Source organism: Oncorhynchus kisutch, linkage group LG6 (genome assembly GCF_002021735.2).
Source record: "Oncorhynchus kisutch isolate 150728-3 linkage group LG6, Okis_V2, whole genome shotgun sequence".
Classification (NCBI taxonomy): Eukaryota; Metazoa; Chordata; class Actinopteri; order Salmoniformes; family Salmonidae; genus Oncorhynchus; species Oncorhynchus kisutch.
In genome coordinates this window covers 2,409,057-2,425,155 of record NC_034179.2, presented here as the reverse complement: position 1 = coordinate 2,425,155, position 16,099 = coordinate 2,409,057, and the positions used below count along the sequence as shown (strand labels likewise).

Here is a 16,099-nt window from a genome sequence, read left to right as displayed (position 1 = left end):
TCGCTGCAGAATGCTTGGGTAGCCATGCTGGTTAAGTGTGCCTTGAATTCTAAATAAATCTCTGATAGTGTCACCAGCAAAGTACCCCCAAACCATCACACCTCCTCCTCCATGCCTCACAGTGGGAACCACACGGGGAGATCATCCATTCACCTACTCTGTGTCTCACAAAGATATGGCGGTTAGATCCAAAAATCTCAAATTTGGACTCATCAGACCAATGCACAGAATAGTATAATGTTAATTGCTCGTGTTTCTTGGCCCAAGCAAGTCTCTTCTACTTATTGGTGTCCTTTAATAGTGGTTTCTTTGCAGCAATTTGACCCTGAAGGCCTGATTCATGCAGTCTCCTCTGAACAGGGGATGTTGAGATGTGTCTGTTACTTGACCTCCGTGAAGCATTTATTTAGGCTGCAATCTGAGGTACAGTTAACTCTAATGACCTTATCTTCTGCAGCAGAAGTAACTCTGGGTCTTCCTTTCCTGTGGTGGTCCTCATGAGAGCCAGTTTCATCATAGCGCTTGATGGTTTTTGCGACTGCACTTGAAGAAACTTTCAAAGTTCTTGAAATGTTCCTTATTGACTGACTTTCATGTTTTAAAAATAATGATGGACTATCGTTTTCTCTTTGCTTATTTGAGCTGTTCTTGCCATAATATGGACTTGTTCTTTTGCCAAATAGGGCTATCTACACCACCCCTACCTTGTCACAACACAACTGATTCGCTCAAACGCATTAAGAAGGAAATAAATTCCACAAATTAACTTTTAGCAAGTTACACCTGTTAATTGAAATGCATTCCAGGTGACTACCTCATGAAGCTGGTTGAGAGAATGCCAAGAGTGTGCAAAGCTGTCATGAAGGCAATGGGTGGATACTTTGAAGAATCTAAAATATATAATATAGTTTGATTTGTTTATTAACACTTTTTTGGTTCTTACATGATTCCATATGTGTTATTTCATAGTTTTGAAGTGTTGACTATTAGAAAATAGTAAAAGTACAGAATAACCCTGAAATGAGTAGGTGTTCTAAATATTTGGACTGGTACTGTATTTTCTGACCCGGACTGATTCAGTATTCAACCTACAGTTTGTCCTGAGGCAGTATTCAACCTACAGTTTGTCCTGAGGCAGCATTCAACCTACAGTTTGTCCCGAGGCAGTATTCAACCTACAGTTTGTCCCGAGGCAGCATTCAACCTACAGTTTGTCCTGAGACAGTATTCAGACAACAGTTTGTCCTGAGACAGTATTCAGACAACAGTTTGTCCTGAGACAGTATTCAACCTACAGTTTGTCCTGAGACAGTATTCAACCTACAGTTTGTCCTGAGACAGTATTCAACCTACAGTTTGTCCTGAGACAGTATTCAACCTACAGTTTGTCCTGAGACAGTATTCAACCTACAGTTTGTCCTGAGACAGTTTTCAACCTACAGTTTGTCCTGAGACAGTTTTCAACCTACAGTTTGTCCTGAGACAGTATTCAACCTACAGTTTGTCCTGAGACAGTTTTCAACCTACAGTTTGTCCTGAGACAGTATTCAACCTACAGTTTGTCCTGAGACAGTATTCAACCTACAGTTTGTCCTGAGACAGTATTCAACCTACAGTTTGTCCTGAGACAGTATTCAGCCTACAGTTTGTCCTGAGACAGTATTCAGACAGTTTGAACAGGGAAACACGGCTGGCAATTAAATGTACACAGAGAGCTAACATTAATAATATGCATGTCAATCTCTCATGGGTCAAAGTGGAAGAGAGATTGACTTCATCACTACTTGTTTATGTAAGAAGTGTTGACAAGCTGAATGCACGGGCTGCCAGTTTAAACTACCAGCACACATCTAGGACACCCATTGCATACCCCACAAGACATGCCACCAGAGGTCTGTTTAAACTACTAGCACACAGCTCAGACACCCATTGCATACCCCACAAGACATGCCACCAGAGGTCTCTTCATAGACCCCAAGTCCAGAACAGACTATGGGAGGTGCACAGGACTACATAGAGCCATGACTACATGGAACTCTATTCCATATCAGGTAACTGATGCAGCAGTAGAATCAGATTTAAAAAAACAGGTTAAAATACACCTTATGGAATAGCGGGGACTGTTAACAGACACGCATACATACACAGGCACATACACATGATAAGACACGGACATGATAAGACCAATACATGTAATGGTGCCAGACATGCACACAAACACATACAGTTGGCATTGCTGTTATGATTTCACTTGTCCTTCATGTCCTTTGTTTTAAAACTTTTCTTTTTGCGTTGTTTGCTTTTTTCTTCTGTCTTTTCCATTTTTCTCTTTAGTTCATTCTCTTGGTTGTTGGTACATTGGGGGGTTCTTGATTGGGGGGTTCTTGGGGGTGGAGGTTCATTCTCTTGGTTGTTGGTACATTGGGGGGTTCTTGGGGGTGGAGGTTCATTCTCTTGGTTGTTGGTACATTGGGGGGTTATTGGGGGTGGAGGTTCATTCTCTTTGTTGTGGGTACATTGGGGGGTTCTTGGGGGTGGGGGTTCATTCTCTTGGTTGTTGGTACATTGGGGGGTTGTTGGGGGTGGGGGTTCATTCTCTTGGTTGTTGGTACATTGGGGGGTTGTTGGGGGTGGGGGTTCATTCTCTTGGTTGTTGGTATATTGGGGGGTTGTTGGGGGTGGGGGTTCATTCTCTTGGTTGTTGGTACATTGGGGGGTTCTTGGGGGTGGGGGTTCGTTCTCTTGGTTGTTGGTGCATTGGGGGGTTCTTGGGGGTGGGGGTTCGTTCTCTTGGTTGTTGGTACATTGAGGGGTTCTTGGGGGTGGGGGTTCGTTCTCTTGGTTGTTGGTACATTGAGGGGTTATTGGGGGTGGGGGTTCATTCTCTTGGTTGTTGGTACATTGGGGAGTTCTTGGGGGAATGGAATTAATTGTATTTTTTATTTATTTTCCATCTGCGGGAGGGGGGGGGGCTGTGGGAGGGGTCTTGAATGGTTGAGGGACAGCTATTGGGGAACTGTGGGGGGATCTTGGAGGGTTCGGATTTCACAAGATTGTGATCATTTTATATCACTATCATGCCCACGCACCCTCACACATAAGTATGGCTCAGTTGTGGAAAGACTGATACATGTTTGATAGTGGTAGTAGACACCCTCACACATAAGTATGGCTCTGCTGCAGAAAGACTGAAACATGTTTGATAGTGTCTTGATGCTGTTGTGTTTGATAGTGTCTTGATGCTGTAGTGTTTGATAGTGTCTTGATGCTGTAGTGTTTGATAGTGTCTTGATGCTGTATTGTTTGATAGTGTCTTGATGCTGTAGTGTTTGATAGTGTCTTGATGCTGTAGTGTTTGATAGTGTCTTGATACTGTAGTGTTTGATAGTGTCTTGATGCTGTATTGTTTGATAGTGTCTTGATGCTGTATTGTTTGTCCTTCGTGTTCTAATACTATAATGTTACCGCTTCCTTGTGTGTTTTGGAATAAATAATTATAAACATAGAAAAATATGTTTTAAAAGACACGGACTCTGTACACACATGGATTTTGTATTGTAAATATGTGGTAGTAGAGTAGTGGCCTGAGGGAACACACCCTACTGTGACTCCCTCTAACCCCTGTCTCCTCCAGACCCCCTAACAACCTACTCTGACTCTCTCTAACCCGTCTCCTCTCCTTCAGATACCCTAACAACCTACTGTGACTCCCTCTAACCTACTGTAACTCCCTCTAACCTACTGTGACTCCCTCTGACCTTCTGTGACTTCCTCTAACCTTCTGTGACCCTCTCTAACCTACTGTGACTCCCTCTAACCCCTGTCTCCTCTCCTCCAGATCCCCTAACAACCTACTGTGACTCCCTCTAACCTACTGTGACTCCCTCTAACCTACTGTGACTCCCTCTAACCCCTGTCTCCTCTCCTCCAGACCCCCTAACAACCTACTGTGACTCTCTCTAACCTACTGTGACTCTCTCTAACCTACTGTGACTCTCTCTAGCCTACTGTGACTCTCTCTAGCCTACTGTGACTCTCTCTAGCCTACTGTGACTCCCTCTAACCCCTGTCTCCTCTCCTCCAGACCCCCTAACAGCCTACTGTGACTCTCTAGCCTACTGTGACTCTCTCTAACCTACTGTGACTCTCTCTAACCTACTTTGACTCTCTCTAGCCTACTGTGACTCTCTCTAACCTACTGTGACTCTCTCTAGCCTACTGTGACTCTCTCTAACCTACTGTGACTCTCTCTAACCTACTGTGACTCTCTCTAACCTACTGTGACTCCCTCTAACCTACTGTGACTCCCTCTAACCTACTGTGACTCTCTCTAACCTACTGTGACTCCCTCTAGCCTACTGTCACTCTCTCTAGCCTACTGTGACTCCCTCTAACCCCTGTCTCCTCTCCTCCAGATCCCCTAGCCAGCCTTCAAGATGGAGGAGGAACAGTGCTTCTACAATGAGTCCATTGCCTTCTTCTACAACCGCAGTGGAAAGTACCTGGCTACAGAGTGGAATACCGTCAGTAAGCTGGTGATGGGGCTGGGTATCACAGTATGTATCTTCATCATGCTGGCTAACTTGCTGGTCATGGTGGCTATATACGTCAACCGCCGCTTCCACTTCCCTATTTACTACCTGATGGCCAACCTGGCCGCCGCGGACTTCTTTGCCGGCCTGGCGTATTTCTACCTGATGTTCAACACGGGCCCGAACACACGGCGCCTCACGGTCTCCACGTGGCTGCTCCGACAGGGTCTCATCGACACGTCCCTCACGGCGTCCGTGTGTAACCTCCTCGCCATCGCCATTGAGCGCCACATCACCGTTTTCCGCATGCAGCTACACACGCGCATGTCCAACCGGCGTGTAGTGGTGGTGATTGTAGTCATCTGGACCTTGTCTATCGTCATGGGAGCCATCCCGTCGGTAGGGTGGAACTGTATCTGTGACATTGGCACGTGTTCTAGCATGGCTCCGCTGTACTGTAACTCCTACCTGGTGTTCTGGGCCGTATTCAACCTGGTCACCTTCCTGGTCATGGTGGTGCTGTACGCTCACATCTTTATGTACGTGAGACAGAGGACCATGAGGATGAGCAGACACAGCTCTGGGCCACGCAGGAACAGAGACACCATGATGAGTCTGCTGAAGACTGTCGTCATCGTATTGGGTAAGAACCTCCACTACCTTCACAACAGACACTATGTGTTAGATACTGGTACTGGGTAGGTTAGAGTTAGGACCAGGTAGGAACAGACACTATATGTTAGATACTGGTACTGGGTAGGTTAGAGTTAGGAACAGACACTATATGTTAGATACTGGTACTGGGTAGTTTAGAGTTAGGACAACGTAGGAACAGACACTATATGTTAGATTCTAGTACTGGGTAGGTTAGAGTTAGGACAACGTAGGAACAGACACTATATGTTAGATTCTAGTACTGGGTAGGTTAGAGTTAGGAACAGACACTATATGTTAGATACTGGTACTGGGTAGTTTAGAGTTAGGACAACGTAGGAACAGACACTATATGTTAGATTCTAGTACTGGGTAGGTTAGAGTTAGGACCACGTAGGAACAGACACTATATGTTAGATTCTAGTACTGGGTAGGTTAGAGTTAGGACAACGTAGGAACAGACAGTATGATCAGTCTGCTGAAGACTGTAAGAACCACTGATTAAAAAGGGTCCATACCAGGGGATATCTTTAAATGACATGTTTGTGATATTCTACAGAATACAGACCATGTCCAATGTATATTTGTAATTTTGTGGATTTGCACCATATGCTGACTTTCTGAATCCAGATGTCTGTTAGACATTTATGACATTGTGATTACTCAGAATATCACATATGAACATTTCCTGTGGGTGGATATGAACTCGTTCAATACCCTGAGATATGTGGCACTCTGTGTTCTCTCTTCATGTTGACGAATACTGACTGAATACATCACATATCTGTATTCTCTCTTCATGTTGACGAATACTGACTGAATACATCACATATCTGTGTTTTCTCAGCACATTCAAGATATGAAGCTATATTGATTCCAGACACGCTTCTCTTGGCTGAGGTCCATTTCCTAATCTTGATTTGGTTTATGATATTCTAAAAATAAGGACGATTTCTGATGCATTTCTGAGTTTTCAGCACATGCTCAATCATTTGACAAATAGGAAATCCATATAATTCTTTCAGACATTATTACGTTTTGTATTCCCTGTGCATGAAGGCTCGCCAAACCGCTAGCAAAAAAGCACTGTACCTGGTAGCTTAGCAACAACAAACACGCCTTTTATCGGCTGTGGCGTTCCAACTGTCATTTGTTGAATTTCTGGAGAAACAAAGAAGTGAGAAGCTGTTCAGAAAATACCTGAAAGAAGTGAGAAGCTGTTCAGAAAATATCTGAAAAAAGTGAGAATACCTGAAGAAAGTTAACGCTGGGAGGCAAGTGGAAAAGGGAGAAGGTACAGTGGTTGCTCCGCAAAACAAATTGGGATTATGCTGCTGAATTTAGAGGTAATTAGTGGTTTAGTACGGTACCCTGCGTCACTACGTCATTACTCCACACCAGTGCGAACGGGAGTTAGAGCACTGGTTATGTTTTGGGTCCTACTGTGTCTCTAACTGTCAATGAATGAGCAACATAAGCCTAAGTAGAAACTGATAATTGTGCATGACTTCAGTATTACTTACTAAAACTGCTGTTACACTGAGGTTTTTATGATTTTATTTTGTTAGGATTATTTTGCTCTTACTGTAGTATTGTAGCCCTCTCCCGACCGGTCACATTGTGTGGCACCTGAGTGGTGCCACGGTCTCAGACACTGCATAGCAGTGTAAGTTGGGTTGTAACAGATGCTGGTTCAATACCTGCGGGCGCGGGATGCGGGATGGGACGTGGGTGCGGGATGGGACGCGGGATGGGACACGAGATGGACACGGGATGGGATGCGGGATGGGACGCGGGCGCGGGATGGGACGCGGGATGGGACGCGGGATAGGACACGGGATGGGACACGGGATGGGTCGACGGGCCATGGGGAAGGGAGGAGGAGGAAGGGGGAGGGCAGGGGACACGGGATGGGACACGGGATGGATCGCAGGACGGGCCGTGGGATGGGCCGCAGAGCCGTGCACAGGAGACGGACCATGGGGAAGGGAGGAGGAGGAAGGGGGAGGGTAGGGGGTGGACCCCCACCCTGCCACACTGGCAACACTTTAAGGGGCACTAAGAACGGCGCTGACTAGGGAAACGTTCCTGCTGTTCTTAGTGTCTACACATTCAAACTAAAACAAACAAATTGCCCCTTCGATATGAATTCAGAGGGCAGATATTATTAAATATTAAAAGGTGTCACTCAACAGTTATACTTCAATCTGAACTGGATTTAACGAAAAATTACATGAAAAGCACACATTTGTAAATCCCAAACTCGTAAAGTAATTGGAAAGGTAGATACAAATAATTTGTGACATTGTGGTTACAATAAAGAATGTAAACAAGATGCTGTGTTTTTAATTAGAGTAGTGATGGACAGCTAGCTGGTGGCATTTTGAAAACAGGTTTTCAAACACTTGTCGCACGATTACAGGACAATCCCTGCTTACTGGAAAATACTCTTTTAAACACACTCGGTCAAGTGCCATTATGGATATTGGCAGGACTATATTTTGGCATTTATGGGCAGCGCACAATTGTCTCAGCATTTCTCTCCCTCTAAAAACAGAAACAAATGTTTTTTATACAAAAAAACCTCCAAAATTTTGTTAATTATTGCAAACCGTAGTCTAGCTTTTTTATAGCAGTTTTGGAGCAGTGGCTTCTTCCTTGCTGAGCAGCCTTTCAGGTTATGTCAATATAGGATTTGTTTTACTGTGGATATAGATACTTTTGTACCCGTTTCCTCCAGCATCTTCACAAGGTCCTTTGCTGTTGTTCTGGGATTGATTTACACTTTTCACACTAAAGTACATTCATCTCTAGGAGACAGAATGCATCTCCTTCCTGAGCGGTATGACGGCTGCTTGGTCCCATGGTGTTTATACTTGCGTACTATTGTTTGTACAGATGAACGTGGTACCTTCAGGCGTTTGGAAATGGCTCCCAAGAATGAACCAGACTTGTGTAGGTCCAAAAACTATTTTTGGAGGTCTTGGCTGATTTCTTTTGATTTTCCCAAGCAAAGAGGCACCGAGTTTGAAGGTAGGCCTTGAAATACATCCAGAGGTACATCTACAATTGACTCAAATTATGTCAATTAGCCTATCAGAAGTTTCTAAAGCCATGATATAATTTTCTGGAATTTTCCAAGCTGTTTAAAGGCAGTCAACTTAGTGTATGTAAACTTCTGACCCACTGGAATTGTGATACATAAAATTATAAGTGAAATAATCGGTCTGTAAACAATTGTTGGAAAAATTACTTGTGTCATATATATATATATATATATATATATATACAAAGTAGAAATCCTAACCAACTTGCTAAAACTATTTGTTTGTTAACAATACATTTGTGGAGTGGTTGAAAAACAAGTTTTATTGACTCCAACCTAAGTGTATGTAAACTTCCGACTTCAACTGTATATCATTTGGTCAGTATAAATGCCATTTGGACATTTCTTATGCCATATGGCCGTGGTTTACTGACTTTTGACTTCCTATGATCATATATTTCAAATGGACAAAACATAGGCATCATGGACAAACTCAATAAAATAATACAAAGGTAAATTCATACATATTGTCAGTACACCAGACAGTTTTTAGGTCCATTGTTTGAGTAATTAGATGTCAGTATTTTTAAATGAAAATGCTCAGTTTCCAAATTACCTAAAATGCATACAGAAATGTGTATTTATTGTTACATAAACAACAATTGGTGTCTGGTCATTTTCATTGTCAAATATGTGTTTTTTTATTTTAAAGTATAAATAACTAGCGCATACGTCTTCCAAATAGTCTTTAATCCGGTAAATTATCTTCTTCGTGGTTCTAAAATTAATAATTATAGGAGGCAGGAAGATGTAGTGTCTTACTATTGGTATTCAATAAAGGAAATCAGAATGAAAGGAAGTAAACAAAGAGATGAGTAGCTAAAGTAATTTAATGTCTGGCTAAGTGAATAATGTTAGTAGTTGAGTAACTCAGTGATGTTGGCCAAAGAGATGGTAGCTAGCTCGGCTAGCGGTTAGTAATCTCTGAAGTAAAGTAAATTAAGGCGAATAACGTTAGTAGTCAAGTAACTCAGTGATGTTGGCCAAAGAGATGGTAGCTAGCTCGGCTAGCGGTTAGTAATCTCTGAAGTAAAGTAAATTAAGGCGAATAAAGTTAATAGTCGAGTAACTCAGTAATGTTGGCCAAAGAGATGGTAGCTAGCTCGGCTAGCGCTTAGTAATCTCTGAAGTAAAGTAAATTAAGGCGAATAACGTTAGTAGTCGAGTAACTGAGTGAAGTTGGCCAAAATGAAGTGCATTGTACCCGGGTGCAATAACGTTCCAGTTAGATACACTTCACATTTCCACTATTTTCTGCGATGGAGCTGTCAGGCTGCAGGCCCACATTCTGGTGTCGAAACGATGCCCGAAGTCATTCACCAGCTGCAGTTGCCCGTGTCCAGTGATCACTTTGGGGACTGGTTTAAACAGGGTTTTGTTCACACCATCTTTCCACCATGGACAGGAAAGCTCCAACAATTCAAAGTAGTTGCTAGCTAGCTAAGTAATTTCTAATGTAATTTTTTTGCTCATCCCTAAACTAGTTGGTGGTGTTTTTAGCTTAGCTACTACTGTAAAGGTAACGTCTGTCTTACTGACTGGTTGGTTTCTTTAACTTGTGATGCCAAATTGGTTTATTAATACATTTTCAAGTTCATAACTGTGCACTCTCTTCAAAAAATAGCATGGCATTATTTTACTGTAATGGCTACTGTATATTGGACAGTGCAGTTAGATTATCAAGAATTTAAGCTTTCTGCCAATATCAGATGTCACGGGACATCTGTGTCATGGGACATTCTCTTGTTACTTTCAACCTTATGTTAATCACATTAGCTTACATTAGCTCAGCCGTCCCAAGGGGGACCCACCGATCCTGAAGAGGTAACCAGTCACCTTATTGGAGGTCGCTGCCAATAAACTGCCTGTTCCTCAAACCAGCAAATCCTCTCCAATCAAACCAACTGAAAACAAATGTGCATTATTGCAGTGGCTTTAAATAATGAACATCTTGAATATTGTCACATAAATAAACTCACTGGTGGTCAAACTCAACACATATCATTCAGAACAACTGACCACACATCAAACATTTCTTCAAGACAGCATGGTCACAAAATGGTTGCTCACCAAACCAAACCAGCAGAAACGACGCTGTCCAGCCAAAACACACTAAGGACCATCCAGATACAAAACTCTCACCTGAACATGACCAAGAAGTGTTTTGATAAATTTCATACATGTCCTCTCCTCTCCTCCTAAGGTTGCCCAGGGCAATACTGACCAAAACGTTGGTTAGATGTGATATGTCTGCCTTACTATTCCAGTGGAATACCTGTTGACCTTTTAATAACATGGAGCCGGAAGGAATGGCATACATTTTATCAGTTATATTGTTAGCATGATCTCAACCCCTCACCACCCTTCTCAACCCCTCACCACCCTTCTCAACCCCTCAACACCCTTCTCAACCCCTCACCACCCTTCTCAACCCCTCAACACCCTTCTCAACCCCTCACCACCCTTCTCAACCCCTCACCACCCTTCTCAAACCCTGACCACCCTTCTCAACCCCTCACCACCCCTCACCACCCTTCCCAACCCCTCACCACCCTTCTCAAACCCTCAACACCCTTCTCAACCCCTCACCACCCATCTCAACCCCTCACCACCCTTCTCAACCCTTCTCAACCCCTCACCACCCTTCTCAAACCCTCACCACCCTTCTCAACCCCTCAACCCCCTTCTCAACCCCTCACCACCCTTCTCAACCCTACACCACCCTTCTCAACCCTTCACCACCCTTCTCAACACTTCTCAACCCCTCACCACCCTCCTCAACCCCTCACCACCCTTCTCAACCCCTCATTACCCTTCTCAACCCCTCACTACCCTTCTCGACGCTTCTCAACCCCTCACCACCCTTCTCAACTCCTCACCACCCTTCTCAACCCCTCACCACCCTTCTCAACCCTTCACCACCCTTCTCAACCCTTCTCAAATCCTCACCACCCTTCTCAACCCCTCACCACCCTTCTCAACCCCTCACCACCCTTCTCAACTCCTCTCTCAACTCCTCACCACCCTTCTCAAACCCTCACCACCCTTCTCAACCCCTCACCACCCTTCTCAACCCCTCACCACCCTTCTCACCACCCGTCTCAACCCTTCTCAACCCCTCATCACCCTTCTCAAACCCTCACCACCCTTCTCAACCCCTCACCACCCTTCTCAACCCCTTACCACCCTTCTCAACACCTCACCACCCTTCTCAACCCCCTACCACCCTTCTCAACCCCCCCACCACCCTTCTCAAACTCTCACCACCCTTCTCAACGCCTCACCACCCTTCTCAACCCCTCACCACCCTTCTCACCACCCGTCTCAACCCTTCTCAACCCCTCACCACCCTTCTCAAACCCTCACCACCCTTCTCAACCCCTCAACACCGTTCTCAACCCCTCACCACCCTTCTCAACTCCTACCACCCTTCTCAACCCCTCACCACCCTTCTCAACCTTTCACTACCCTTCTCAACACTTCTCAACCCCTCACCACCCTTCTCAATCCCTCACCACCCTTCTCAACCCTTCTCAACCCTTCTCAACCCCTCACCACCCTTATCAAACCCTCACCACTCTTCTCAACCCCTCAACACCCTTCTCAACCCCTCACCACCCTTCTCAACCCCTCACCACCCTTCTCAACCCCTTCACCACCCTTCTCAACACTTCTCAACCCCTCACCACCCTCCTCAACCCCTCACCACCCTTCTCAACCCCTCATTACCCTTCTCAACCCCTCACTACCCTTCTCGACGCTTCTCAACCCCTCACCACCCTTCTCAACCCCTCACCACCCTTCTCAACCCCTCACCACCCTTCTCAACCCCCCTCACCACCCTTCTCAACCCTTCACCACCCTTCTCAACCCTTCTCAAATCCTCACCACCCTTCTCAACCCCTCACCACCCTTCTCAACCCCTCACCACCCTTCTCAACTCCTCTCTCAACTCCTCACCACCCTTCTCAAACCCTCACCACCCTTCTCAACCCCTCACCACCCTTCTCAACACCTCACCACCCTTCTCACCACCCGTCTCAACCCTTCTCAACCCCTCACCACCCTTCTCAAACCCTCACCACCCTTCTCAACCCCTCACCACCCTTCTCAACCCTCACCACCCTTCTCAACACCTCACCACCCTTCCCAACCCCTACCACCCTTCTCAACCCCCCCACCACCCTTCTCAAACTCTCACCACCCTTCTCAACGCCTCACCACCCTTCTCAACACCTCACCACCCTTCTCACCACCCGTCTCAACCCTTCTCAACCCCTCACCACCCTTCTCAAACCCTCACCACCCTTCTCAACCCCTCAACACCGTTCTCAACCCCTCACCACCCTTCTCAACTCCTACCACCCTTCTCAACCTTTCACTACCCTTCTCAACACTTCTCGACCCCTCACCACCCTTCTCAATCCCTCACCACCCTTCTCAACCCTTCTCAACCCCTCACCACCCTTATCAAACCCTCACCACCCTTCTCAAACCCTCAAAACCCTTCTCAACCCATCACCACCCTTCTCAACCCCTCACCACCCTTCTCAACCCCTCACCACCCTTCTCAACCCCTCACCACCCTGCCCAACCCTCCACCACCCTTCTCAAACCCTCACCACCCTTCTCAACCCCTCACCACCCTTCTCAACCCTTCTCAAACCCTCACCACCCTTCTCAAACCCTCACCACCCTTCTCAAACCCTCATCACCCTTCTCAACCCCTCAACACCCTTCTCAACCCCTCACCACCCTTCTCAACCCCTCCCCACCCTTCTCAACCCTTAACCACCCTTCTCAACACTTCTCAACCCCTCACCACACTCCTCAACCACCCACCACCCTTCTCAACCCCTCATTACCCTTCTCAACCCCTCACTACCCTTCTCAACGCTTCTCAACCCCTCACCACCCTTCTCACCCCTCACCACCCTTCTCAACCCCTCACCACCCTTCTCAACCCCTCACCACCCTTCTCAACCCTTCACCACCCTTCTCAACCCTTCTCAAATTCCTCACCACCCTTCTCAACCCCTCACCACCCTTCTCAACCCCTCACCACCCTTCTCAACTCCTCTCTCAACTCCTCACCACCCTTCTCAAACCCTCACCACCCTTCTCAACCCCTCACCACCCTTCTCAACACCTCACCACCCTTCTCACCACCCGTCTCAACCCTTCTCAACCCCTCACCACCCTTCTCAAACCCTCACCACCCTTCTCAACCCTTCACCACCCTTCTCAACCCATCACCACCCTTCTCAACACCTCACCACCCTTCTCAACCCCCTACCACCCTTTTCAACCCCCCCACCACCCTTCTCAAACTCTCACCACCCTTCTCAACACCTCACCACCCTTCTCAACCCCTCACCACCCTTCTCACCACCCGTCTCAACCCTTCTCAACCCCTCACCACCCTTCTCAAACCCTCACCACCCTTCTCAACCCCTCAACACCGTTCTCAACCCCTCACCACCCTTCTCAACTCCTACCACCCTTCTCAACCTTTCACTACCCTTCTCAACACTTCTCAACCCCTCACCACCCTTCTCAATCCCTCACCACCCCTTCTCAACCCTTCTCAACCCTTCTCAACCCCTCACCACCCTTATCAAACCCTCACCACCCTTCTCAAACCCTCAAAAACCCTTCTCAACCCATCACCACCCTTCTCAACCCCCTCACCACCCTTCTCAACCCCTCACCACCCTTCTCAACCCCTCACCACCCTGCCCAACCCTCCACCACCCTTCTCAAACCCTCACCACCCTTCTCAACCCCTCACCACCCTTCTCAAACCCTTCTCAAACCCTCACCACCTTCTCAAACCCTCACCACCCTTCTCAAACCCTCATCACCCTTCTCAACCCCTCAACACCCTTCTCAACCCCTCACCACCCTTCTCAACCCCTCACCACCCTTCTCAACCCTTCACCACCCTTCTCAACCTTCTCAACCCCTCACCACCCTTCTCAACCCCTCAACACTCTTCTCAACACCCTTCTCAATCCCTCACCACCCTCTCCACCCTTCTCAACCCTCTCAACCCTTTTCTACCCCTCACCACCCTTCACCACCCTTCTCAACCCTTCTCAAACCCCTCACCACCCTTCTCAACCCCTCACCACCCTTCTCAACCCCTCACCACCCTTCTCAACACCTCACCACCCTTCTCAACCCCTCACCACCCTCTCAACCCTTCTCAACCCCTCACCACCCTTCTCAACCCCTCACCACCCTTCTCAACCCTTCACCACCCTTCTCAACCCCTCACCACCCTTCAACGCCTCACCACCCTTCTCAACCCCTCACCACCCTTCTCAACCCCTCACCACCCTTCTCAACCCCTCACCAGCCTTCTCAACCCTTCTCAACCCTTCTCAACCCTTCTCTACCCCTCAACACCCTTCTCAACCCTGCACCACACCTCACCACCCTTCTCAACCCCTCACCACCCTTCTCAACCCCTCACAACCCTTCTCAACCCCTCACCACACTTCTCAACCCCTCACCACACTTCTCAACCCCGCACCACCCTTCTCAACCCTTCTCAACCCCACACCACCCTTCTCAACCCCTCACCACCCTTCTCAACCCTTCACCACCCTTCTCAACCCTTCTCAACCCCTCACCACCCTTCTCAACCCCTCACCACCCTTCTCAACCCCTCAACACCCTTCTCAACCCCTCACCACCCTTCTCAACCCCTCACCACCCTTCTCAACCCCTCACCACCCTTCTCAACCCCTCACCAGCCTTCTCAACCCTTCTCAACCCCTCACCACCCTTCTCAACCCCTCACCACCCCTCTCACCCCCCTCACCATCCTTCCCAACCCGCACCACCCCTCTCAACCCTTCTCAACCCCTCACCACCCTTCTCAACCCCTCAACACCCTTCTCAACCTCTCACCACCCTTCTCAACCCTTCTCAAACCTTCACCACCCTTCTCAACCCTTCTCACCCCCTCACCACCCTTCTCAACCCTGCACCACCCTTCTCAACCCTTCTCAACCCCTCACCACCCTTCTCAACCCCTCACCACCCTTCTCAACCCGCTCACACACCCTTCTCAACCCACCCCAAACACCCTTCTCACCCCTCAACCACCCTTCTCAACCCTCACCACCCTTCTCAACACCTCACCACCCTTCTCAACCCTCACCAACCTCACCCTTCTCAACCCCTCAACCACCCTTCTCACCCCTTCCCACCCCTCACCACCCTTCTCAACCCCTTCACCACACCTTCTCAAACCCTCACCACCCTTCAACGCCTCACCACCCTTCAACCGCCTCACCACCCTTCTCAACCCCTCACCACCCTTCTCAACCCCTCACCAGCCTTCTCAACCCTTCTCAACCCTTCTCAACCCTTCTCTACCCCTCAACACCCTTCTCAACCCTGCACCACACCTCACCACCCTTCTCAACCCCTCACCACCCTTCTCAACCCCTCACAACCCTTCTCAACCCCTCACCACACTTCTCAACCCCTCACCACACTTCTCAACCCCTCACCACCCTTCTCAACCCTTCTCAACCCCACACACCCTTCTCAACCCTCACCACCCTTCTCAACCCTTCACCACCCTTCTCAACCCCTTCTCAACCCCTCACCACCCTTCTCAACCCCTCACCACCCTCTCAACCCCTCAACACCTTCTCAACCCCTCACCACCCTTCTCAACCCCTCACCACCCTTCTCACCCTCACCACCCTTCTCAACCCCTCACCACCCTTCTCAACCCCTCACCCAGCCTTCTCAACCCTTCTCAACCCCTCACCACCCTTCTCAACCC

The 16,099-nt window shown here is 47.7% G+C and overlaps 1 protein-coding gene across 2 annotated transcripts in view; it reads left to right on the top strand.

Moving 5' to 3' along the window:
• Positions 1–16,099, top strand: part of lpar1 (lysophosphatidic acid receptor 1) — a 107,346-nt gene that overhangs the window by 38,569 nt on the left and 52,678 nt on the right. For both annotated transcript variants that reach the window (XR_004210163.1, XM_031826004.1), the window contains exon 2: positions 4,416–5,175. Coding sequence is in view for 1 of the 2 variants with exons in the window: in XM_031826004.1 (XP_031681864.1) it covers positions 4,437–5,175 (739 nt within the window). In the remaining variant the exon portion in view is untranslated. The remainder of the gene's footprint in view (positions 1–4,415; positions 5,176–16,099) is intronic.